Source organism: Catharus ustulatus, chromosome 3, assembly GCF_009819885.2.
Source record: "Catharus ustulatus isolate bCatUst1 chromosome 3, bCatUst1.pri.v2, whole genome shotgun sequence".
NCBI lineage: Eukaryota > Metazoa > Chordata > Aves > Passeriformes > Turdidae > Catharus > Catharus ustulatus.
The window spans coordinates 37,675,752-37,703,434 of record NC_046223.1 but is presented as its reverse complement, the minus strand read 5'-3'; the positions used below and the strand labels follow the sequence as shown (position 1 = coordinate 37,703,434).

General features: G+C 39.5%; 1 protein-coding gene across 2 annotated transcripts; it reads right to left on the bottom strand.

Moving 5' to 3' along the window:
* Positions 1–379: 379 nt before the first annotated feature.
* Positions 380–27,600, bottom strand: CDC42EP3 (CDC42 effector protein 3). Of its 2 annotated transcripts, none has more exons than XM_033053851.1 (2): positions 27,521–27,600; positions 380–2,493 (listed from the first exon to the last, which is right to left on the bottom strand). In XM_033053851.1, exon 2 carries the CDS (start codon positions 2,211–2,213, stop codon positions 1,446–1,448), a length of 768 nt encoding a protein of 255 aa, XP_032909742.1. In that variant the 5' UTR covers positions 2,214–2,493; positions 27,521–27,600; the 3' UTR covers positions 380–1,445. The 2 variants fall into 2 exon arrangements, with proteins under 2 accessions (XP_032909742.1, XP_032909741.1); XM_033053850.2 differs by lacking the exon at positions 27,521–27,600 and adding an exon at positions 26,990–27,128.
* Between the last annotated feature and the right edge of the window lie 83 nt (positions 27,601–27,683).

The window sequence follows — 27,683 nt, the reverse complement described above, 5'->3', positions numbered from 1 at the left end:
GAGTAAACAATCCATGACTTACATGTTCTTAGAGGAAGATAGCTGTATTTTACTGTATCTAATGAAGAACAGTCTACAAACTGTGTTGGGATTTTACCTAAAGACTTTAGTGAAAACTTCTGGAACTCTTCCACTAACTTCATTGGGCCCAAAGTATTACTCTCCTATCTGTCATCACTTTAAACCAGTATATATATTGCAGAGCGTCTTATCTGCTTGGAGTTTGCCCTTAAAATTTCTGGAACAAAACTGGAGGAATCAACTGAATTAACTTAGAATTTATTTGCCCCTTGGTATTTCTGCAACTACTCTGTTTCCTTATAACAGAAAACAAAATTTTGTGTTTTGGTGAGGCTGTGTAGTGAATCACAAAGACATAGCAATTTAAAGGGTTTTTTATTGTATTGCACAAGGTATTTATGCAATCCATGTAGGTACTGTATTGAAGGATCCACATTTTGCAAACATTGGCTGTTGCTGCACACATCACTAGCATTGTGAATAACCAGTGCCTTCTTCAAAAAGTAAAATAATCCGTTGCAAGTTAAAGCATGTTGTGGAAATAAATGAAGAAAAAAGCAAGGACTATTAATACATATTTTTCTTCAAACACACAAATATACAATTTTCAGAAGAGCACCAATAATGCCAAAGCAACTATTTTGATGAGATACTGTATGTGTAGGCTCTGCAGTAAAAAGCCAATATGCACACAGAAAAAATATTTCAACTTTTAAAATAATTTAACCATAATATCTTGCATGTGTCACCTGTTTACAACATAACATTTCATATACAATGTCAGGCCCAAGCCTCAACTTGTGTAAATTTGTGCATACTCATTTAAAACAGCTGAGACTCTGGACCAGGTATTCAAGCTGAAAAAGCCTTCAAACTGTTCACATCTGAATTTAGAGTGGTAGTATAAGACCAAGAAAGTAGTTATGGTGAATTTATAACAGAAATGGTACTATGGAAAATGAAGAAAAACACTATAAAACCCTCAAACAAAAGGTTCTAGAAAGAGGCCTACATGTAAAGTGATACTGTAATAATTTATAGAAGTGAATAATTAGTATCAGTCTCCTTTCTGACATTAAGAGATTCGCACATATTCAGAAGCCTGTAGACATGAACTAATCAAATGTCACAATCAGTTATCATCCTCAAATGCTGTTTCTTACGTTTCTGATCATTAATACTGGTACTTATAACATTTTATGTTTGCTGAAACTGATTATTAAAATTTACCTTCCTGATATGAGAATTTAGTGTAACAAAAATCATGAAAAACAATAGGTAAAAAAATAGTATTTTAGGAATATTTTTAGAAAACTCGTCATACAACTGCAAGAACAGCTAATTTTTAAGCATCTGTTTTTGAACTATGGTATTTTGTTTGTTTTTAAGTGAATCACTTATAAAGAAGCAAGGGAGTACCAGTTCTAAGATTTATTCTTGTCCATTACATTGAGGACCTCATCCAAAAGTGAGGGTCCCAAGTCAAGTTGTAGTGAGAGAAGAGAGCCTGCAAGATCTGAAAGGGATTCTTCTGACTTAGTCTTTGTCTTGGTCAGTTCACATGAAAGCCGACTGTCATCCAGTAAATCAACTGTTTGCCAATCAGTGCATCGTTCAGAAAAGCTGGATGAGTGACTGTCGCTACCATTAGTAAAATGTGAAGAAGAACCATTTTGCTCCCATATGTCATCTTTGTATGTTTCTTCATCCTCCGTCTCTTGACCTTTCTCCTGCAGTTTTTCTTCTATTACTGGCTCACAGCTCAGCCTAGGATTTCTGGATGACCTGATGGATTCTTGCTTTGAATTAAATGTCACTGGTGACAATAAAGGCAATGTAAGGGCTTGAGAACCCCCAATGGCAGGAAGGGAAATAGCATTTTTGAGCACTGGTGACGGAGTTTCTGTAAACATGGATTCAGAAGTGCTGTTTGCCCTTAAGAATTCATTGTGGATACCAGACTGGCTAACTCTGGTTTCACCTTCATTTCCAGGCAATAGCTCATATTTGCCCTGCAAAAATGAGATGTCTCCAAAAACATCATGCTGTCCCTCTTTTCCAATGTGTATGGTGTGACGAAAATCTCCAAGTGGAGGACTGATCATATCAGGAGATAAGATATCCCTTAGTTTGAATTTCTTCCCTTTCTTGTTGTTAGCAGCTTTCAAGTAGATGGGTGTCTTGGCTGGCATCTTGCTTGTAGTTTCTGAGAGAAGTAATTAAAAAAAAAAAAAAAAAAAAGGTGAGGGAAGGAGAAGCCTCTTACAAAGCCAATTCTTCTCAGGAGACCTTCAGTGTTAGCAATGTTACATCATCATCGTGAACCACTCTTGCACACAAAGTCTTCTGATGCAAAGAACTGTGGAGTACATGAAGGTAAATGTCTCCCACATCAGCTCTTCACAGGTAGAGCACAAGTTTCAGGGTCAGGTGCCAACCAAATGCCTGGTTACCTCCTCAACTCGAGAAAACCTGCACGGGATACAAAATCAGGTTATCGTTAATTTATTTTTCATGGTTCATTCAGTCTTGTTTTCACCAAACCCTAAAATTAGTAATGGTACTGACAGTTCCAGCCTGCAGATTAGCTTTATGATGTTGCTTCCCTTCATTAGGCAGGATAAAAGAGTTCAGATTAACAAGGGCTAACTAACCTTTCTCTGACTCCATAGCTTTTTTTGAAGTCAGACTTTTTTAGACACAGTTGCTGAGCACAATTCATTTGATTAATATCACTATCTCAATCTTCCTTCTCCTTATTGTGCATTCAAAATGCTGACCTTCAAGAGCACATGCGAAATGCATTTATAACATTCAACAACATTGAGTTTTTGGTAGATCCAGGAAGACCGACAGAGTCATTCAGAAAACCATTTTGGATATGGAATAGACTCCCTTGATTTAGATAACTGGATAATCAGAATAGTATTCAGATATTTCCAATTAGTGCTACAACACTCACAGACTGTAACTAATAATGTTTCTAGTAAGTGTGCCCATTTAAAAAGATAGTTTTAGGAACTAGAAAAAAGAGCTGGTCCAGGTCTTTACAATTTGTTAGGAATATCCAATTGCACATGCTTTAGAGGAGACTGATTCTTGTGACTACATTCTTTACATGAATTCTTCATAGCAAGTAGTTACAGTCATGAGGCCACAGTGATTTAGAGTTGCTCTGTGCAGCCAATTGTAACAGTCTTTGCAAACTGTGTTGTCCTACTAGAATGAGGTCTTTGAAAGGCCTGATAGAGCTAACAAGGGTTAGCAGGCTATTCAGTCAACAGGCTATTGAAAACACTCTTCTTTAATACCTTAATGGCATATTTCTTCCTTATAGTGCCAGTACCCTTGGACGTTCTCAGAATAAATGCATTTTTTCTCGCAGACATTTTTATACATTCTTCTATTAAGGCCATATACCACAGATCACCCCTTCTCGTCAGAATACTCAGCTACAATTCCATCACACTTTGTCCATCACCACCCTCACTGTGCAAAGGAGATTATTACAGCTTTCACACAGAAAGACTGTTCTGTACAACAGGAGGAGGGAAGCTGGCTGTAACAAGGGCTACTTTTGCTGCCTTTTATCCATGCCCTGGTAGGGTTTTTCCTTCACCAAATTAAGCCAAGTATGAATCACCAGGTTTAAAACTCAGCACTGTATGGCTACACACCCAGGTTGTCAAGAAGCATTTAAGCATTTTAACAAATCCTTTAACCACAGTAATTAGTTCCTACAGTGAGGTACTTAACTGTGCATCACAAGGGCAGCTGGGATTCTAGCCAGGTCAGTGCTTTGGCTTTTTGATTCCCACCAGGTATCTACTGCACTCTGTTAATGTTGAAGAGCCCTCCCCCGCAAAAGATATCAGATGTAAACAGATTAAAGTTGAAATATAAAATAAGTTCAATAATTTATGAGGGCATTTTATATTTTTAAGATCAATTTTGAAAATACAATTGATCGCATCAATCAATTAAAAGCACTTCAAAGCCTCCTTCTACACAACAAAATGGTAATTCATTAGGATCTACAATATAGTAGGAGATTCACATTACTCCATGACAGTACTGCAAGATACAAAAGTAATTCCTAAATAAGATCATTACATGTGCCACTTTCAATGGAAACAGAACTGATTAGTCAAATCAACCTTGCAGTTTTAAAATCTAAAATTCACTGCATTGTTTTCCCCCCGTTTATCATTTTGCCCAAGTAACCCATTCAACTAAACAAAATGCCATCAACTTTACAGAGAAGACTATTATCAAAGATGAATGGCGAGGTTGTTCCATAATTATCTAGTGGACTCAGCTCTATCTCACTTCCTTGAAATAACAGACCAAATTCTCTCTGATTTTAACTTCTCATTCTTTCAGGCCTTTTCATTTGAGTGAATGACAATGCAATGACAATGTGGTCCAAAGTCATGCCAGTTGGTCACTAGTTTAAAAATGAAAGACAAATGGTAGATCATTCAAAGTTTTCCTTGCTTCCCCCACTTAGGATCTGTATCAAAAAGCATTACCACCAAAACTCCACAAGGCTTTAAAAAAAAACCTGGAAGACCCAATGAAACATCTGAACATCAAGAAGTACTAAAAAGGAAATGTAAAATAACTTTGAGTATAAAGACCCCGTTTTGACACACAAGAAAAGCACTGTATTTTATTTAGCTAATAGCTCAGGGGGAAAAATAGACAAAAACTCTGAAAGCAGCCAAACTTTTAGACATCCAGATCTCCTTTAGTTCTTGCACTACGAGGGAGCCCCAGTAAGGGGCAGTGTAAAACCATACTACCATACATCCTCTCTTGCAGAGGATGCTGCAAGAGACTCCACTATCAAGAATCATAAGCCCTCTCTATACAGCAGTCCTTTTAATTGTGAAGGCCTTGCCTTCCATTTGCCGTGCAAAGGCTTTACGTTTAAAGAGAAGAAATTTCAGTTACATGCTTAGTGCAAGTACAATTTTTTCTGCAAACAAAGGCTACCCTTACCGTAGATTTCAGTATCCATAGCATTGGAAATCTGCAAATTACAAATTTTGAATAAAAGAAAAGGGCTCCATTCTCAATGGACAGTCCTTCCATGCACAATATAACATAGCTTCAGAGCAACTGTATTTTGTTTCTGCATACCTATCCTCTTTGTCAACTATTGCCTAAAGGAATGTAGATTTTAAGCTACTTCAAACAAATCTGAAAATATTCACTAAGCCTAAAATACTATTTTTATTCATACTTAATTTACAATTAAATAAGGAAGAACCCATATCAATATTTGACATATAGCTTATATATACATACACACACATACATATATGTATATATATAGTAGTTCTTTCAGTAAGAAAAAAAATTTATTAATCAAACTTTGGCAAATGAAGAAAAACCTAACAAGACTAAGCCTCCAGCTCAAATCCTAAGAAGACAAAAAAATTAGTCCACAAAATTTTCACAAGAATCTTAACACACTCCCTGCACTCAACAAGATTTAATGGAATCTCAAGTGCACGTGGCCTAAGAGAAGAAACACAATACACATCAATCTTGATACCAGGCTACACACTAAATTTCACATTGTCTTAAAATGAGACCTTTTTCTGATCTTACTGCTAAAAGAGTCTCTTGTTTTGACTAATTTCAGCTCAGTAACTAAGTGATTGTACAGCTAAATTGGAAAGTTGAATGAGAAATTACCAGAAAACCAGAAGTCTGCAATCCTGGACTGCCAGCCTACAGTGGAAGACCTTAATTTAAGAGAAAAACAACATGAAAGGGTTTTCATTCCAGTTGAAAAGATATCCCCTCTCCTATAAAGATCCAAGCATGAGCCAAACCAGAGGAATTTCAGTCCAGTGAAAATTAAAGTTTTCGTTTGGCTGTAGCACTTGCTCATTTTCATTCCTATCACTTCACACTCTCATATAAGTAGTTTGCTTGGTAACAAAGACTAATATTTTTAGACGTGCTTCCCAATCCACCTTCTGTCCACTCAGCAATCCTCACCTTCCACACAGCTCAAAGTTTTCCATGGATGGATGCCTTAGCTTATTCCATGGTCCATTTTAAAAGGATGGACTATCTACAAATATCTCAACAGCTAAGCTTGCAAAGTCAGAGACAAATAAGGGTCAAGGTGCAAACTTTTATTTGTGCACACATCCCAAGAGACCTAGATCCTTTAGCAAAGAAATTATAAAAAGAAAACCACATTTCCACAGAGCAGAGCCAGAAGCAACTATGTGTGCTGGTAAGCCCATGGGCTTTATGCAGGGCAATCCCTTGCAAAGGCTCTGCCTTACACATCACTGACTAGAAGCATGTGAAACTCAGAGAAAGGCCTTTCCAAAGCATAATTTAAAATATAATTGAATTACCTCGTGGAGTAAGTCAGTAAGAGAAATCTGAGTCTCTACATTATCTAAATATCCAAATGAAAACACAGTAACATACCAAAAGACAGACTACAAACTATGCAACAAGCAGCTGCAACTTTTCTACAAGATGAAGTATCTGCTAGCATAGAAGAATTAGACTTTAGGGCTTTATTTTAGGTTTTAGCTATCAGTAGCTTTCAGCAGTACAAACAAACTGTTAAGAACATCCTGGTCAATGCTGTTACTTTCACTATGTCTGAAACAGCATCAAGCATAAAACACAATTTTACTGGTTTTATAACAGGGGCCTGAAGTCATGCAGTCACAATTCCTGAATGCTAGTAAAACACACTCCCAGTTAACCAAGTCATCAGATGATGCACCACAGAGCTTACCTTGTGTTTCTGGGGACTCAGGTGTCCTTATGAACCACCAGGCTCTGAAGACAAGAGGCCACAAGTCTGTACACTTCTAGACCTGGCCACCAGCTCTCTGCTTATAAAGCCACCACCTTGTAAGTAGCTTAAACCACATTAGGTGCTAACACATCTCCCTCCAGACTGTTTATCTAAATTTACATTGTTTATATGAGGCACAGCCCTTGAATTCATCTGCATTAAAGTCAACTTTCCTTAATCAGGTTAGAGTCCTTGTCTCCTCTATTTTTCCTTTCATCAAAGAATTGGCACCTTCCTGATCAAAGTTACAGATTCAATTACTTTATAAAAACAATCAGGCTAAATGCACTTCAGTTCGACCGATTTTCTCAACTGCACTCAACTGACTCACCTGGATCAAATCTTACCTATTTAATTGTGTTATCACATACACTGTTTAGAAAATGAAGGAAAAAATAAAATCCCAAATCATTCCTGCAGCTACAGAAGCACAGGTCAAGCAAGGACCTGACCCTGTGGTACAGTTGATTCATTTATACATTGCCCTGAAGACAGAGATGCCATGTGCTGGCTGTGAAGGTGTTTGTCCACCCTTCTCTTAAAATTCCCCATACATGCAGACTACATCCATTAATTTACCTCACAGAGGTCAGCCATCAGAGAAAATGCACCTAAAGTGTTCCCTCTTCCAACCTGGGTCCTAATTAATACAATAAATAATTTTATGTATCCAAGCTGTGGAGAAATGGAAAAAAAAAATCTCAGAAGGATATATTTTGACTTCCCTTGCTATAAAACACTTTTTTTCCACACAAATCAAAGACAAATAGTACACCAGCTGTGAGTTGACCGTTTGAAGAAGTGTAATTGCCACTAAGTGTAAGCACAGACAGGGACAGGCTGCAGTGTCTTTCTCGAAGTATCTTCCATTTCTCCACACCTTCCAGTTTTCCTCCCTCCCTAAAACCTAGGTTTACAAAAAAAGAAAAAACAAGATTTTGATTTTTAATTGTTGACTCCTTTAACTCTTGGCATTCTGCCTAGTGCTCTTTCAAACAGACTGACCTTGTGTAAGTGATGTTAACCAAACTAGGGAACACTTTCAACTGATTTTAAACCCTTGAAGTACTTGTTCATTATATGGAAATCAATGAAGTAATTAATCTATTTAAGAGTTTTTATTTTAGCTATAAGAAAAAGAAACAAAGGAGAGGAAACCTGATTTGGAGGGGAGGGAAAAAAAATAGGTCTAATTTGAGCAACTGGCCTCAGCCCCCAGTTATTATTTTGTTCTTTATCAGTCTGAGATTACACAAATGCCCTTTATCAACCAGAAACCTTCATCCTTGTTAAGGTACTTGAACACTAACCAAGTTGTTTCTCAGTCAACCTTTTTGATCGAAGTGAACAGGGGGAATTCCTCATGTGGTGATAGTAGGAGAACAATTTTAAGCCTTCTGATGTCTCTCCCTCTCTCTTTTTTGAACCACCTCCAATTTTTCAACACCGTTTTCCAAGCAGATCAGAATTAGTGACAATATTCCAATATAATTCTCCCTAACAGCATATATAAAGACAAAAATCACTTCTTTCTTCCCATCATCACTGCTTGTTTATAAACGAGATCATATTTCTGCTCTTATTCTCACCCTCTTACACCAGGAATTTCCCTGTATTTACAGAGTAGAATTATATTACAAACCATTTAAGAATTCTTGTACTGGTATAACAAAAACAAGTTATCCAAGCAGAATAAACTATACTGGAAAAAGTAGAATTTGTTATCCTTGCCTTTTATTGGCTCAGAGTGGGCATCTCCATTTTACTTTTTTAGGATCAATATACAAATATATTCATTTAATCAACAAATTTTGGCAGCACAGGCATTGGCAGTGCTAATACTACACTGTTTGTCCAGTAAGAGTCTACTCCTTTCCTTGGTGGGAGGAAAGCTAAAAAGTTTTCCAAATTATCATTCTCCACCAAATAAACTGGATTTATTGTCTATAGAATAAAAAGCAATGCTATACCTCAGAAAGAGAGACAAATATTTTATTTCAATGTGCGCAAGCTGTAAATCAATAAATCAGTTGAGCTTTCTCCACCTCCCTCGCTGATATACTTCCTCACCAATATCAATCACCTGCAAATTTGTACTTCAACAATTCTGTACCTCATGGCTCATAGGAATACTATGCAACCCATACTGTATAAATAGATCTCTGCATTGTATCATTAGAAATACATCTCTTTGATGCTGACTTATTTTTGACATTTACTCTGAGATTCTAAATGTTTTTAATACACACTGTTATACTTTGTTAGAAGACTAACATTTAAAAAATCTGGTTGTGATGCAATATGAAATTAAATGCCTTACACAGTCTGTTTTTGCAACTGTGCTTATGACCACTCATTAGAATATATTAAATAATTCACTTTTTTTTATCAAGCAATTTTTAAAATCTTTCAACAGGTTTGAATCACAGCTTGCTTTCAGCTTTTAAAACTTAGCATCTTTCCCAGAATAATAAAAACCTTCATATCTTTTCACCTCCAGAGACAAGGATTTAATGAGCTCGCTTTATTCTGTTGTTCAGCTTCATGGACTGAAACAAGTCCCTCTTTACTACCTTCTCCTTAGCTTTGTTGGCTGATACCTTCATATATATAGATTTAATACCATATTGGCTTCTAAAAGCTGGGTGAGAGCAAGCCCATGCAGCTTTAGGCAGAGGTGCATGTCAGAACAAGGTGCAGCACAGCTCGTTAACTAATGCAGCCAGCCACGGTGAGCTCATGCTACGTCAAACAGACTGCGCACAGTCACACATCTCCTCCTACAAAGTCACATGCCAGATGAGCAAATAGCTGGGAACTATAAACCCACAAGCCACAAGATGGACAGGCTTAAAAACTTGTCCATCAGTTCTCTTCAGTCATAGGGAAAGACATGAAATGGGACAAAAGAATAATCCCTACAACCTGAGCCAATGTGCCATCTAAAAGCCTGGCAAACTACTCTGGTTGAAATCTCAACTGCCCCTTGTGATGTCAGCCAGTTCTCATATCAGTTTAAGTGGATTATGAATCGACACTCCACACCCTTTGTGATTCTGAGCAGGTTAACATAGATGGCTTTCTCTTTTGACACAGAGGGTGTAGTTCCTCAGCCTAACTCTGCACTCAAAGCCGGTTTAAGAAATTCCCACCGTGGATTCCTCATTCTGCTTTGCAGTTCTGTACCCTGCAGACAGACCTACAAGCCAGCTTCAAACTGGTCACAGCCGCAGTTCTCTCCACTGACTCAGTTTACAGGACAGGCTTAGCAACAGCTGCAGCTGCCCGATGGCAATGCTTCAAGAGAGTTCAAGCCCAATATAACTCGCTGTCAGAAAGGCATTCTCTCCTTCCCCCCTGCTGTGTGCACCCCTTACAGGCCAGTCCAGCACACAACAAGGTGAAAACTGACTAGGAAAGGGGAGTAAATTCACAGGACTTGGAGTGAGACTGCTACTCTCAGCTGTAAAAAGTCCTTTCAATAGCTAAGCTGTCTCTTGAGACATCACTCTTAGAAAGCAAGGAGTTGTGGCAGAAGAGCTAGGCAATCTTAACCATCTCTTCTGCAAGGAAAAAATGTCCACGGAATAACATCCAGACTTTATGCACTCCCGATGCAAAAATGGCTTTGTAGCTCCACTTGTTTCTGTCTTAGATTTCCCAAGACTGCTGTCATACTGAAATTAAGTTTTTCTAACTATATTTAATATAGTCATACTATTTTTGGAAAAGATCCTTAGTTTAAAATTTCTGTAACTGACAAAAGGCAAACTACCGACAAAAGGCAATCTAAAATACAAGGATCCTGCAAGGTTTCAATTAAAAAAAACCCCAACCATCAAACCCACAAAACCCTACCCTGAACTGCTGACCTCCAATTCTCAAATATTCTTCATCTCTAAGTCAAATACTCCATATCATCTCCTTGAAACACACAAGCAACATAGGCATATCACAATCACCAGTTCTATTCATTTTTCAGAGTGTTTCACTTTAAATAAGTATTGACCATCTTTAAGTGGTTGATAAACGAGTTTTAAAACAAACTTGAAAGCCAGAGAGTCCCCTGTATGCAAAGACTAACAATGAGGTAGAGACGTAAAGATGCAGAAAATTCTAAAGTTGTACAGGACTAATTTTTTTATTACATAGAAGAAGGACGAATCTTCTGCTCTGTTGCAGTTCTACCGCCTTTAGAGTTGAAGGGTCATCAGGATGAGATAAAAGTTAATGGCATTGGGGTAGATGGAAGCAAGGAAATGCTTCAATAGATTTAAAATATCCTCACTGAATTATTTTTTGGTCCAACTTATGCCCTCTTTAAAAAATGGGGTTGAAATCACAGAGTAAGTAGGGCTTCTAAAATGCTGTTATCTATGTTCAGTTTCAAGTATATTGTTAGTACAGTTGAAGTAACTGGTTAATCACCCTCATATGAAACAAAAGGGAAAAACCAGAAATTACATCTTCACGGTGAGTTTATACTCTACTTCTAACAGAATGACTCCAATATTTGAAGGCACCATTTGAGCAGAGGTAAGAATCTGGAAGAATAAGTGACAACCGGAAGACATGTCATATTTGTACTGCTCTGCAGTATGTCAGTGACACCTGCAACACACCCCAGCTGACAGGGATGCACCACGCTGGACAGCAGTGCAGGGGTCCCCACTTCCTCCTGAGAAATTTGGCTCTGATAGCTTGAGTTGCTTGTACTCAATCCATCAGAATTCTTTTTTTTTCTGGAATATATCAGGTAGCATCAGGGTGCAATCATTCTTTGTGCCAATAGTCATATTTCACATACTGCTTTTAAAGCCTGGCAGAGTTAATGAGTTTAATTTGAAAGAAATTAATATACTCAGGACTTGTACAGAGGTGTACCATCTGAATATTCAGAGTGCACAGCGGCAATTCAGTGCTAAAGCTAGTTTACTGATTAGCAGCTGATATTTCTTTCAAACTCTAAATCCCATGTATTTAATTAAACTGTCCAAAATACTGTTGTCTCAAATCCCACTAAAGCCACCTTCTCAACACTCAGGGTTTACATCAGCCAGCACTCAGCGCCTATCCTCCCATTATTGCAGCCATATTTCAAAAGATAAGTACAGATCTAAGACAAAGCTTAAGCCAAATGGTGAATGAGATGACAGCCCTTGTATAAGACTGGACTTCGAGCTTGCATGTGCAGGCAACATGAAAGAATAAGCAAATGGGTCAGGGAAGCATGTTGTATCCAGTCAGGTCCTGTCTTTGCAGACTTTTGGAAAAGCATTTTGCAGACATTCATTTTCTCTCTGCTCTCTGCAGGGGCTCCTGCTTAGAGATTTGCCTAGAGACCGCAAGAGAACATAAATCTCTGTTCAAAGGTCAATATTTCAAAGTGCTCCAAAATGGACATTTTGTTTTCAGAAGTAGTGTCAAGGGAAGGCGTATTGGCGGCAAAAAGAAAACTTCTAGTGGGCAGTCACATTAGCGTAATGTAATCATGACTCATGCTCCTCACCCATTTCCTGACTAGGGCTATGCATGATCAAAAGAAAGCCAGCCACAGCAATGCTGCCGCTCGTTAATGTTAGCTGGCCTGAAAGGATTACAAACTACCAGAAAACAAACTCATTGCAGAGCATCCTATTTAAAGCCTGACATAAATCGACAATGACAAACACAGTGGCGTAACACCAACCAAAACAACTTGCCTTTGTTGCGAGAAACAAGTTACAACTTTTACGACGAGTTCTCCTACCCGAACAAACCCTCTCACGCACCTTTGAAACACTGTAAATCCTTGGGAGGATGCCTAGGGAGAGGGAGGGGAATGTCTAGTTGCCAGTTAGTATCTAAAGAAACTCAAGATACAAGGACCTTTTGGAGAGGATCACACCAAACTCAAACTGCCTGAAAACAACTACCACCTCCCCAAAAAGGTTATAAAAGAACACACAAGTGGGCCAAAACATGAGTTGGGCTTAAGTGTCTCCCACCTTATAAGAAAAGAACTGCATGAGGCAATTTCTATCTCAGTGTTCCATCCTGCTGAGCATCCTGAATGAAGTGTGTGCTTAACGATGCAAATTGCTGTTCATTTGTATAAAGATTTCTTCAGCAGAAAACAGATCCTTGTTGGGACCTCAGTCACATTTAATTTGTTCCAAAACCCACATTAATGAAAACCCCAAAATTAATCAGATATTTCAAAAGAAACTAGGCTAGACATTAGGTAACAGATGCCAACACCCAGCTGCACCTCTCTGCAGCTCTTACAGGCCAGATAGAATCATAAAATCATTCCGGTTGGAAAAGACCTTTAAGATCATCAAGTCAACGAGACAACTCCTTTCCCTCCCTCCTACCCAGAAGCAGAGGTAGAGGAGCCTACATTTGCAGGTCCCTTTAACTCCCTTACAAATGCCAAGTAACTGCTAAAGATGCTCCTCAGCACTAGTTACTGTGTTACTTATGGTACTTCCGACAAGGGACATCAAAGGGAAGAGAGATTCTGAAGTTTACCATTAAATACATAATCCATTGTCAAAATCATTGTCCATAGATTTAAGAATGATCAGCAGCGGCATTCCACTCTTAGGATACTGAGGAGACCTATACCAGGTGTCTGACAGCCAAATTCAACCCAAATTTAACAACTGTCCTTTTAGTAATGCTTCGGCTCACCATTTAGTAACCTCACCCTTTTACCCCTCACATTATACAGAGTACTGGGGGAGGCGTTGCACAAGGCAAAACTTATGTTTGACTAAACGAATTCCAGCTAAGTGTACTGAGCCTACACTTTATCCAGGTTGCAGTAATTACTTCAGAGTTGAGAGAAGCTGGTTCTAAAACAGAGCACACACATTTATAGCAAGGCATTTATATTGCATTGTGGCACTTGCTGCTGGACTGTTAAAGCGCTGTTGGTCTTGTTTATACAACTCCAGCAGCACAGACATGAGGTGCAGCAATGCCTTTGGGCATGGATGCACCTCGGTATTGACCAAGAACGAGCTGTTACCACATGCTGCAAGTTCTTAATGTACCAATTCATACAACTGGTATGGAAAGCAGAGGTGTGTAGGCAGAAAAATAGAAGAACATAATTCTGGGACCTACTTTCCCATGTAAAGGGCATATTTATTTACTTAATCCTCTAATAAGTAGGCAAGATGAAATTCTACCTTTACTGCAGGCTATTTAAAGCAAATTTCTAATGGTTCTTGCAAGCTCCAGGGAGTTAAAATTCAAGCCACGGGAAGAGCACCACGTTGGCTTAGTGTGGTTTACCATCCTTCAAAAATTGAAGGAAAGATGACACATTGTAGAGTACAGGGCACACACCTACAGTGCTGGCAAAAACTTCTGCTGGGGGGAGGGGGAAGGGAAATCAAGCAAAATAAAACACAACAACAACAAAAAACAGAAACACCACAACACCAACTCAGAAAACAAAAGCAATGTAAAAATGGTCAGAAACCAAGCCACCTAAGCAGACAGGTATTCCTGATTTTGTTACTGAAGCCAAAGGAAGAGAAACCGAGGTCAATTTCCTTGTCCCAAGTGCAAATCCAAACAATATCCAGCTAAAAAACCCCCACAACATATAATATGGTAACAATGCACTAGGATTGCATTAATTTAAGGCACAATGTAGGCCTCTCTTCTCTTGTCCATATGTTTTTTTTAACACAGATACCATCTGTGGAAACACAGGCAAGGAACAAATTATAATTCCCTGAATTACACAACAGCAGAGACAGTACATTCAAGAAATTTAAGAGAGAACTTGCATACAAGTAGAGCATCAACATCTCAGTGTTGTTGCTACAGTATCAGACCAGAAGAAATTATTGGATAATGTAGGGCCTCTTCCACAGTCTCTCTAGATATAGCTCTCTTGGGAAGGAATAGAAATACAATAACCAAAGCACTCTGAAACACAGTCCCACCAAAAGACATGTACAGTTAACTTCTAGAAGGAAGATATTACCCAAATGGCATTCCTTCTTTCCCTCTGTACATGCCTGCTAACCTGGACTCACCAGAGGTATGCTCCTTCTGGTTGCAGAAGCAGTGGGCAGCATACCTGGGCTTCTTCCTTGGAGCACAAGGAAATCCTTACTGGAGGAAAGTACTTAATAGTTCATCAACAGCTACAAAGACCAGTGTTAAAAGTAGTTCAGCAACATCCCTACTGCTGTAGTCATAGGCTTCTTAAAGTTAAACCACATCCTTGAGGAAAATGGGATTTTGTTGTTGTTTTGTTTGTTTCAGAACACAGCACTAAATAGGATTAATCCTAAAATAATTCAAATTAAATATTTATCTTCCTTAAAAAATCCAGCCACAGATACTGCTGTTAAAGTTTTGTTGTTCCTGAAAAGACCATAACCCATTCACTTGAGAGGACAAACACGGGAAGGCAGAGACAATTTAGCATGAGAAGAGGAAAAAGGTGAAAACAACAATGAAAAAGAAAAAATCTGCACCTAGTCAGTAAACTAAAACTCTCCAAATAGAACACATTAGCAGCTTGCAGGAGCACAGTTAACTTTTTATAGTCACCAAGTTCTCAGATTAATGGCTCTGATTGAGTTCACACCTCCCAAAGTGAGTGTTTCAGACTGTCTGAAACAAGGCAGGCAACTTCACTCAGGTTGCCAAGACACGCTGAAAGAGCATTACATCTTGAAGCAAAATCTCAACTTTAAAAACAAGAAACTGTGAATACCTGAAAAATCCAGAGACTCTTTATCTAACTTGCATTTGGACTATTACATTCCCAGTGACTTATTATCCAAGAGAAACTGAGTGCTGTTTTAGAATTTGATTAAAGCTAATAAATAATAAAATTCCCTTAAAACCTCTTGCTAGTTACCTTTCTTATGCAGAAGATACAGAAAATTTTTTCACTTGTTTTATCGGATACCAAAATATTCTTCTTGAGTTTTCCACTAAAATTCTGTAATAATTTACTATGTACCCAGAAACAGCCATTTGCTCCTGGGTCAAACACTTTGCTGGTAACTTTAAAAACAACTAAAATAACTTTTGGAATCAGTAGTGTACATATTTTCTCTTTCAACAGTAATTGAATCAGTGTAATTATTGGAGGCTATACTGCAAACCAGCTCAGAATCAAAACTCCTGCTTTACTAAACAATGGAAGGACAACTTACAACACATACAGCTCTTCTTTCAGCTCTTCTTTCAGCCCAGTACATCCACTGAAAACCACGAATATTCGAATATTCTTTTCTTTCTCCTGTCACAGGATCTCAGAATATATCAATTATGAGTTCTTACACAGCAGTTTAACACGTCTGAGTTTCACCCTATTTGCAGGCTCTGATATGTAGTGCCACTCCCAAGTGAGACTAATGTTAGGAAGAGAAATTGCAGCTTTTTTTTCCTGTAGGCATTAGGAGTTGTGTGAGCTTTCTGCTCAGCAGAACTTGCAGCCTGCATTACCAGTGACTTCTCTTTAAACTCTTTGCCTTCAATCGATCAATTTCAGTTCGAGAACTACCCTAATATGATCTGCACTGGAAGACTTAGAATCAAGGGGAAAAATCAACAGGTAGATAATGAAATTGAGGGACAGAGAGACCTTGATCAACTGTGTCCTGGTTTCAGCTGGGATAGAGTTAATTTTTATCCTGGTAGCTGGTACAGTGTTGTGTTCAATATATAGGATGAGAATCATGTTGATAACACACTGGTGTTTTAGATGTTGCTAAGCAGTGTTTACACCGAGTGATTGTCTTTTCAGCTTCTCACCCCACTCCAGCAGTGAGTAGGCTGGGGAAAAGCTGAGAGGGGCCAGGGCAGCTGATCCCCACTGTCCAAAAGGATGTACCATAGCATATGGCATCATGGTCAGTATATAAACCAGGAGGAAAGCTGGCTGGGGCCACTACTCAGGAATTGGCTGGGCATTGGTCAGCAGGTGATGAGCAATTGCACCGTACAGCCCTTGTTTTGTACATTCTACTTATTTTAGGATGATCTCTTCCTTATCTGTACTATTAAGATGTCTGTCTCAATCTATGAGTTTTACCTTTTTTTCCCCAATTCTCTCCAAATCCCACTGGGTGGGGAAGGGGTGAGCAAGCAGCTGGGTAGTGTTCAGTTACCTGTCAGGTTAAACCACCTCAAGCTGATAGTAAGCCACTTGAGTTTCAACAGCAGCCCAAATCATGCACTCAAGACTAAAATGGAAGACTAAACCACAAAGACCACAGTTGTAGGAAGGCAGAGTGTCCTCAGAAACAGAAATATGAGGTCAGCAGAGTTAGCCAGGCTGAACCTCATCCTCTTGAACTGTAGTCATAAGCAGCTAGCGCAATTCCTTGCTCCATGAGAAGGCACTGAAAGGAAAGGTCCAGTAATTCTGCATTTGGCCATCTTCATGTCCAGCTCCTGCAGCCACAATTCCAAGAGGAGATCATGAAACAAAAGAAAGTTCCAGGAGAGACACAAGACTGATATTGTCACTTACATTTCATAGAAGCATCAAATCATTAAGGTTGGAAAAGACCTTTAAGATCATCAAGTCCAACTATTTAGCTTCAACTTGCTAGACTGAAGCTAGTCAAAGATAGTACATCAGAAGAACAATTTACTCAGGCTTATGGTAGATTTTCTACTATTTGAATATTTGATAATTTTTTTTGTTTGCTTTTTAAAGAAATTACTATTGTCTAATTCAAACAATTCAGGCAGAGCCAGGAGTCATACTGACACAAAACTGGGTAACAATTCAGGAAAGGCCTACAGCTTGTCATAAGACAAGTCCCCAGTGGTCTGGTCTGACTTCTATCATTCAAGGTATGAACAATATTTTCCCCTAAATTCATGGCATTTCTCTTAAGAATTTGGAAAGAAATTTGGAAAAGCATTTTTATCTCAGGAAAGCCACACAAAATTTTTAGAGCCTTTCTGTCCATAAATTGTGTTTCTTTGGCCATCAAATCAAGATGATCATGAAGGTTGAAAGGACAAATGTCCTGGAAGTTATCAAAATAGAGCTCTCATCAAAACTGTTGTGTTTGAAAAATTCTCATCTTTCAGCACAGAACAGAAAGAAAAAAAGTAGATCTCTGTGTTGGACACTACTTCAAATCCTGCATGGAGTACCAAATAAATTCTGTTCTGTCAAATCACCATGAACAGTGTGAGATCTGCAAGGTTTAAAAACTGTTTCTCCTTTGATACTGTACCAGCAGAAGGGCACCATTTCACAGAAACTTAGCCTCTTCAAAACAAACAAGAAAAATGTGACATTTTAAAGTACAACTGTCCAAAAGGGGTATCGAAGATCCATGACCAAGTAGAAACCATGTCCAGTTACAGACACTTAGTTTTCAAGAAAAGTACAATTAAAAACACTTATATGTGGCTTCATTCACTTTTGCTAAAAAAAAAAAAAAAGTCACACTTTTATTGAATTTGAAAATGTAACTGTAACTTCTTTTCAAGTCACATCTCCTATAGATTTTTACTACTGTAAAACTTGACTTTGGGACTACATTTGTACTTACTGAATATTTATCCCAAAACTACAAACTTTGAAATTTGGGAAGCCCAGCAACTACCGCCAGCTACCTCAGAAGATGGACTGAAAGAACACACTGAATCAGAGCACCTGGTACCTGGTACCATCTGGTACCATTTCAGTCATGGTTCTAAAATGCACACACACACAGACAGCTGCTCCTATTTCCGCAGATGCCACGTTTATTGCAGAAAGAAGACACACAATTTCTCAGATGATGCCTTATTAACACGTCCACCTACTCATCAGCTGTCTTGGAAGCTTCCATTTTAAGGTTTATTTTCAGAGTTGTTTATCAATATCTGACACTGCCATTCAACATTTTCTATCCTCTTCTGCAGCCATCTGTATATGTTTGTTTATTGGGAGGACTAGAAGGAGGTGGGAGAATTTTAACCAAAGTTTTTAAACTGTTTCTCTAATGAGATAAAACAAAATTATCTATTTCTATTCCCCAGCTGTACGATAATGTTCTTTACTCCTATGGACATGGGAACCATCAAAATCCACAACATTGCTAACAGCTTCTAGCACTTCTGTACTTTTGAAGCTAGTTCTGACCTTAAAATTTCTGCCTGGGAATGTGTCTTTTCCTGTCACTCTGAATTACCAGGACAGGCGATGCCAAGGTGTTAAAGTGTAGAATTTTTTACAAGACTTGGTAGTTTTAGTGTCTGACACCTAGAATCTTCTGAAATCCACTATATTGAAAATATCAGCCCTCATGCTTACATTGCTCCATCCCCACAAACAACTCAGGCAGGAATAACCATCAATCTAAATTCAGATAAGAACCAGGATGTGGAACCAGGAGATGGAGGACTGCGGATGTAGGGAAGGTTTATTCACAGATGCAACTAACAAAGATATTTATGCAGGCTTGATGCAGGAACATTGGTTGGAATTCAGCAACAGGAGTAATTTGCATTTTAAATTGCTCATTTAGCCATTGAAGCCTGCTTCTTTCCTTGCAGATTTTTAAATTATATGCAGATTATATATTTGCATTTTCAGAGATTACTTGGATACACTTGAATGGAGATACTGTTCATACCAAAGGCAATGTCAAAAAGCTTCCAACTTCTCTGTTGTTGCTTCATTAGATAACAATTCTGTCATTTCCTCCTATACAGCTGTCAGAGCATGTCCCAGTAATCAAAACGTTATACCATGCCACAAAATACCTTATTTACAATGTATATTCCTATGCCAAGGTAGAGGCATGGTTGTACTCTCAAGGTAAAATAACTACTGTAACTAACAGCGAAATCAATTCTCAGACAAAAAAGTGAAAACTTTCCACAGCATAAATTACATGATTGTTCAGCACTTCCATTTGGAGATGCAGGTTTTACTTTCGTCCTCAGAAATTCCTTTAGGAACTCTATAGATTCACAACCTTCTTTGACTCTTGCTATTGTAATTTTTTTTTTTCTTTGAGACCAGAGGTATGCATTTTTAAGAGAGCTGTACAGTCCACCGTTATCAAATGGATTACTTTGTTGTCTTCACTGTTGACCTCAGGGAATCTTATCTGAAAGACTCCAGAGGCTGAGATGAGTATTCATACTGCCTGAAGGTACATGAAGAGAAAAACAGAAGAAATACAGCGTCTCTTTCCACTAAAGTCATAGCAAGCAAGTAGGGAGGGACATGCAAAACAGAGCAGCAGCCAAATTACTGGCCTGCTCAGTCCACTCACTATCTTTGCTCCTAACAACAGATCTTCCATTAAGTCTCGAGGACTTCTGTGCGCCACTGATTACTTTGAATGTTACTAATAAGAAACAAATTAAGCAGATATAACAAGTAAACCTTTTCATTTAAGGCTTTCATCAAACTGACTAGATGCCACCCTTGCCTTCTAGGCAGGATGACCAAATTGAGCAGTGAATTACTACAAATTTGTATTACTGTAGCATCACACCCCTAACCACAAGCCAGGCATCTAGTATATTAAGAATTACACACACATACAATGACAACAATAAAATCTCACAGAAGACAGTTCTTCAGCTGTTGTGTCTTTTGGGGCAAGGAATACCAAAAGAATTGTAGCTGCTGTGAACATCACCTTCCTCCTATTTCACTTTTCCACACCAACTGTTTGGACTGAAGCAAAGTACAATCCTGTATGCCATATATACAGCATGGATATGCTACTCCATTCTTCTCGCCTGTATTCCCATTTGGTTTTCAAACCATCTAGCAGAGGAGACACCCAGATACATTACATCTTACCCTTTTATGAACAATGGTTATTATTCCAAGGTCATCTGTTTCAGGAGCCATGAGCAAGCAAAGAAGCAGCCTAAACTTGATCAAGAGCAGCAATCTATGGTATCTGGAGCAGAAACACATGGGCTGCATCTGACATATAGGACAAGTAATGGCACTACTCCTTCCTTGTCCCTCTTTCACTCACAACGTAGCTCTCCTACTGTTCAAGCCTTCCTTAAATTGGGTTAACTCCTAATATTATTTGTAGGAGCAACGTATCCTTAAAAGGGAAATGCCAAAGACTACACAGCCACAAACCATTCTCCAAATGAATAGAGACAAATCATGAAAAATCTGAAGAAAAGTGCCTTTACAAGGACCACAGTGCTGGGGAGAAATGGGGAGAAATGACACGAGTGGCCTTTACACTGTATTACAAAAGGCAGAACCTGCATCTTCTTATCTCTTCACCCTCTCAGTGGCATGTGCAACTTCTGGTTTCAGGGAAGCCTTTGTTTTCATTCTTTGTAGCTACAGAAACATAGAACCAATGTCACATTAATGTTTCAAATTACATGGACTTCATAGAATTTCAAATGATTAGGCTATCATTTGAAATCTGAACATGAGAAAACTGATCTAAGCATCCCCTGGAAACAAACCAAAATGATGGTTTAGTTCCCAAAAGAGAGTTTACCAGATAATCCAAAAAATAAATACAAAAATTTAAAAATTATGGCCGTTCCCCTACAAATTTCATTAAAAGCAGTGGCAAGAGTGCCTTAACAAGATCTTGTCACAACGAGGACAAGATATTTATAGTGTGGATCTTCAGCACAGCAAAGGGGAAAGAAAAAGCAAACCAAAATATTCACCTTGGACATTCACCAGAGATCCACCACACCTTGGACTTATTCGTTTTTGAATCTCACAGCTAATTTACCCAATCTCCTGAATAAATGGAATTTAACTAAAATCAAAATATGCACTGAATCATATTAACTGAGTTGAAAAAGTAAAGTTAGAGGTTTCTAAAAAATATGTAGGCCTTCATGAAAAAGATGCATGTAAACATACACAATTCAGGCTTTAATTAGGTAGGATTGGGGATACACGTAAGAAAAAATAAAGAATGGAACTTATTTCTGATCAAAATATCTTGATGGATAAAATTTAAAAGGTTAAGATTTAGGAAGTATTAGAACAAAGAACATTAAAAATTTTTCTGGCATCATAAAGGATTTTTAAGGTTTAAAATTGCTGAAGTAGTGATTTTTTGTAGAATTTAAAAGCTTTCTGAATGAGAAGAGCCCATAAGTGTTGTCATGTATTTCTTGAGAATATAAATGAAATATGAGAAAAACAAACAAAAAGGTGCAAATATAAAAATGGAGCAATAATCCCCAGCAACACTGGCATTATAATCCTGTACATCACTTGGCATTAGTGCATCACTCAAGTACTAGAAAAAGCACCCACATAAAAAAAACTGTCTACTACACAGGAAATTATCTACTCACATAGTTTGAGAATACCTACTTCTTATAGTTTAAGGAACTTCACTTGAAGAGGAGAAACAGAGAAAGTATTTATCAAAGCAATAAGATCCATTAGCCTCTTCTTCATTAAGATTTATTACACGTATTCTTACAGGGATTAGGATTTCTCCTGTTGAAGATGATGGCTGAGAGCTCTGCTGGCTAGGGAGCTGGTTTCACAAGCTCTTTGCAGAAAGGCTTCAGAGATGCTGACTGTGGTGGCAGCAAAGCACCTTTGATCTTCCTTGCAGAGTATCACTGAGAATTATGAGCCCCATAATTAGAAATATGTAGAGCACTAAGGCTACAAATTCAAAGAGCACCAAGATAGAAATTCCCAAGATTATATTATTTGTGGAATCATTATTTGGTTCCTTCATCTTCTACACTTCCCAAAAGGACTATGACACAGCACAGATTTCAGCTTTAGCCCAGAATTTCAAACAGATCCTCCCTTTTTACTATAGCTCACCTAATTCATTCCACATACTATGTAAGGCAAGAGGGCTATGAAAAATAACATGACCTTAATCCATTTAGATACCATTTTCTACAGGCTTTTGCCAGCTTCTGGTTAGAAGAGGTTTTAGGGTTTTGGATTTGCTTGAATTTAATGTTATACTGCACAGATTTCTTAACAGTGGGGGAAAAAAGGAAATTTCAGACTAACAGTTTGCTTTTATTTACTATTTTTATACCAGTGCCTAATATTCTAAGAGCAAAAAACCCACATTTGTAAGGAAGACTCAACACCTGTTTCATTTGTTTAAGGCACAACACAAACCCTCAGATACATATAAAATTTCTATAGCAAAATAGTTAGAAAGGGACTTGAAACACCTGGTATTTCAAAGGGATAAAAAAAAAAATCACCAAGCCCTACATTTTAGATCTTCCAAGCAAAGATATGAAGTAGTATTTATTTTTAGAAAGTTCTTATAGATGACTTTAAAAAAATTAATTACCATGTAAACGCACCTAAACAAGCTTGCAGACCTGATTAAGCAAGTCATACCTAGTCTCAGCTTGTCATCAGCTCTTGTATCTCTACAGAAGGTCAGCTGCTGTTTACATGTAACCACAGAAAAGTTCACTTAGCTCGTTGAGAATGCAACCCAGCACAAAAACTCACAGTATCAGTCCATTTAATTTCTTATCTATCATGTTCCCCGTTGACCTTTATGATAGAAATCAAAGCAGTGTATCAGATTTGGTGAGCTTTTCTTCTATTATTCTGTGCAAGTAAAAACAGCATGAACGCAACATTTACATAGTTAAGTTATATGTTGCTTTACCACACATAGTGGGGGTTGAAACCCTTAATGTGGCTCCCTGGCATTCACGAGATACTAGGTCATCAAGTTTTAAGAGTATTGCAACACTCGCTAATTTCAAAGATAAGAATAACTGTAATTCAAATTACTTGTGCTAAATATACATTTCAGTAAAATAGTCTTACATTAAAAGCTACTAAGATCATGACAATACACTTCAGTTTGAACATTCAAAAACGACTCACATTTTCAGAGCTTTAGGCACTAAAAGCACTACTTGGCTGTAGGCTCAGTCTGTAAATGGCCTGCAAATGGCTTATCTTTTCTCTTTAAAAAAAAAAGGCACAACACAAAAAGGAGTAAAATACGTTCAGTAGTTCACTGGCCTCTCAAAAGAAAAATCTCACAGTTGCTTACAAAGATTATTGACTAACTGTGCTCTTGTAGACTTGACTAGTGGCAAAACCATAAGACAAACGTTTGTTTCTATACTTGACTATTTATTACACAAATATCAATGAAACTAACTAAAGGTATAAATATATCTTGTCACCTGGCAGACTCTGTCCTCTTGTAATCATGCCATTTTATCTTGGCAATGTGTTTTCTGAGGCTTTACTGAGTCTTGATTTAACCCTTGAACTATGAGGAAGTTAAGTCTTGTCAGCCAGTTGCAGCTGCTCCCATCAGATTCATTTTCCCAGCAGAAACCATGCTGGATCAACACCGGTGTGCAATAACATTAGGAATGTCAATTATGAGTGTAAATACAGAACATTGTAAAATACAGTAAGCAATGCTTATCTGCACGAGTGTCAACCAGAAATCTTTCTTATTTTGACACAGCACTAGAAGTGTGTCTCTTCTTCAGTATGAGCTTTGCTTGAGCTCATGAGTAGTGGCACCTTACTCTGCCATCCTGCTTCGCACAGGATGTACTGATCTCTGCAGAAGAGCCAGGACTCTGCTCTCACTGCTCCACCCAGACACATCCCTTAGCACCCACGAGCCGCTTTCACTGCCTGCTAACCTGCCTGCTTCTTAGTGAGAGGAAATCATTTAAAGATTCCTCTACCCAACACAATTCTTCCCACACCCTCGTTTAAGTTCAGACTTCAGGTTATTAGGGAAATTCACCTTGCTATCACACAAACAAACAAACAACACCTTCAGCCAATTGCCTTCCCTGTAAGCACTGCATTCATGGAGATACATGGAGATACAGACCACCCAATTAGTTCAGTTTTACCACTGGGGGAAGACGGGTTCTCCATGCGATGGCTCAGATCTTGAGAAAATATATTTACTCTGATGTGATCATAAGGGGTGAGGGAGGGGAAAGTGATGGTTTTATTTGTTTCTAAAAAGTGAAATTTGCATGCAGGAGGGTGAAAGCGTGTGGTGGTTTACATCATTATGAAAAGGCAAACAGGCATCAGGTGACCTGTTCCACAGAAATTCTGTTAACTAGTGTTAACTAGAGTGAGGAAGAGGAGGAAGAACTGGTCAGAGAACATTGCTGAATCCCTGGGACACACAGCTGCACTGGCAAGGAGAACCTGATGGAAAATTCTGCATGGCAGAAAGAAATTTTTTTAAACTTAAGTTCCCTTTTCATCCCCAAACTATTTCTCAAAACTTGGGCAGAGGACCAGAATTTCTTCTAGAAGAAGCCATCTAGGTTAGAAGACTATAAACCAAAGCAGCCTACCTAATTATGAAAAGCTGAGAGCAAAACATGTTCTGCCATGAACTGTGGCTTTTGTTGGTTACAGTAAAGCTGATACAAGTGGTTTGGAACAGTTTTAGATGCTTCTTTCAAGTCAATATGACATTTAGCCACAGCAGTCAAATGGGGATGGTGCAGACCCACGCTGCCACTGCCTCAGGGGAAGAGTGGCTCTGGGCTGCCTCTTAGGTGATATCCATCTCTTTCCTTTCTAAAACTCACCCAGGCTGCCTCCTGGTGATTCACGCTGGTTTTACCAATCACAGAAGAGAGGCAGAACCACAGAGGTAGTTTCTGCAGCCTGATTTTTACTTGTGTGGATGTACAAGGTGCTGCCCAGAGAACAGTAACTGTGATTATCTTTAATGTAAGGAGAAGATAGGCCCCATTGTTTCCTTCCCAGATACCGTTGGCTTATGCTGAGGCCACGAAAAATCATTCCCTTCAGTACTATCCTACCGACCAAAGAACCTGCACAGTTCCTCTCCTTAGCATGCTGTAATGCAAAACAAATGTTCAAATCAAGGAGTGCCTCTGACATAGGAGTTTTCCCTTGCTTTCCTGAATGTTTCTGCTGAAAGACTATTTTTAACATACCATAGAGTGCAAGTAAATCTTAATGCTAATGCTAAAAAAGGATGAAGCCTTTCAGTACAAGACACTTTAAAAATAAATCCTTGCAACAGTAATCACCTGCTGATACATGCTTTTATGTTTAGCCAGCTGCCGAGATGCCACATCTGTCACTTCTTGCTTCCAGAAATGTGCTTTCCTTTTCTGTAGGGAAGCAGAAAATTCTGCTTCTAGAATTGCGCTGAGTATGATGATGCCTTTTTTGGTATCTCTGTCATTCCTCTAAACATCTGAGCCATGGCACATGGATTATAAGATTTCTGGTAGTGTGTATCTGAAGAATTGTTCAGCTTTAGATTTTCGTACCTTAAACCCTCTGATCTTTTTCATCTACATTTTCTTGAACAGTGTTACATCCTTATAACCTATATATAACTGAAATTAATGGTCTACGCATGAGTCCTTGCCTCCCTCCCCCAAATATTTTTCAAAGGAAAGTAAGAGATCAGGATCATATTTGTTACCTTAAACATTTCACAATAAGCCTCCCTCCTATTTTTAAAACATAGCAACAATCTACACTGACGCAAGTCCTAAATTAATTGCTTCCTCTATTTTGGTCTCTTTTAACTGAAAATAAATCAAGTCCGTCTTATTAATCTACAGCTGGCATTTCTTCATCAGCAACCCAACCCAAATTCTCAAATTTGACTTCCCGACTTGAACTCAGCTCGATAACCATCATCCCACCGAGCACTGACTTGCCCCCAGCGCCCTCGGTGCAGCCCCAGCCGGGCAGGGAGCAGCGCACTCGAGCGCACGGTTATTCTTAGCTCCGCGCAGGAGGGCGCGGCGAAGGGGGACACACCGCACAGAAAGGAGCGCAGCCTGCTTCGGGGGGGTGTAGGCTGGGCATGCCTTCTGCAAGGCAAGAGCACAATATCAGGTATGCCAAAATACACTGGGAAGGAAATCTAAACAGATACAGGGGCGAATTTCAGCTCGGAATTTCAGTGATGTATAAACACTCCAAGTCGTTCTAAGCGATAGCTCGGGCATGAACCTCTCGAGCAGCCAGACAAGATCATTAATGGGTACTGTCTCTGGTTACCCCGAAATGCGTACCCTCCCTCCCAGCCCCCCGAGCGGGAGGCTCCGCAGGTCAGGAGGGGCAGTGCCGGACGCACAGCCCGGCGGTGGCGGCCCTCCCGCTCCGCGCCCCGCTCCCCGACTTACGGCGCTGCCGCTGCTCCCGCGCCGCTCCTCCCTCCCGAGCTACCTCCTTCCCGCCGGTGCGGAGCCGGGAGGGCAGCGGGGCCGCCCCTCCGCGACTCGGGGCGAGCGCGGCACCTGCGAGCGTCTGTCAGTGCGCGGGCGGCGGCGCGCCGTGTGCCGGGGGCGCGGCGCGGGGCCGCGGGCGGCGAGCGGCAGCCGCGGGGAGGCGGCGCTGCCGGCGGCGCTGCGGGCGGGGAGGGCGGGCGGGCTGCAGGGAAATCCTGGCACCGCGGAGCGCCGCCGGGGAGACGGGCAGGGAGGCCGGGAGCAACCACAGTAACAATAAAGAGTTTCCCCACACACCTTTTTTTTTTTTTTTTTTTTTGAGCTATTTTGCAGGGGTAGGGGCATTGAGGACCTCCCTATACCTTGGTAGTGTCCGGATGAAGCCTTTGGGTGGGCAACCCCCTTCCCCTTGTCCCCCAGGCACAGACAGCTCCAAGGTGTGCTTTAAAGCTGATGATTTTTCACCCAAACCCTCTCGCCCCTCACCTCCTCGGCGCCCCGATCCGTCAGGGGTGAGGTTCAGGCTGCTCTCCGCCCGCCGCACTCATTCATCCTGCCTGTCCTCCATTATTTACGCGTTGTTAAGGAGCGCTCGGGCTTTCAGGACTCGGCGGTCTGCGATTTGCAGGTAACTGGCAAATGCTGCGAG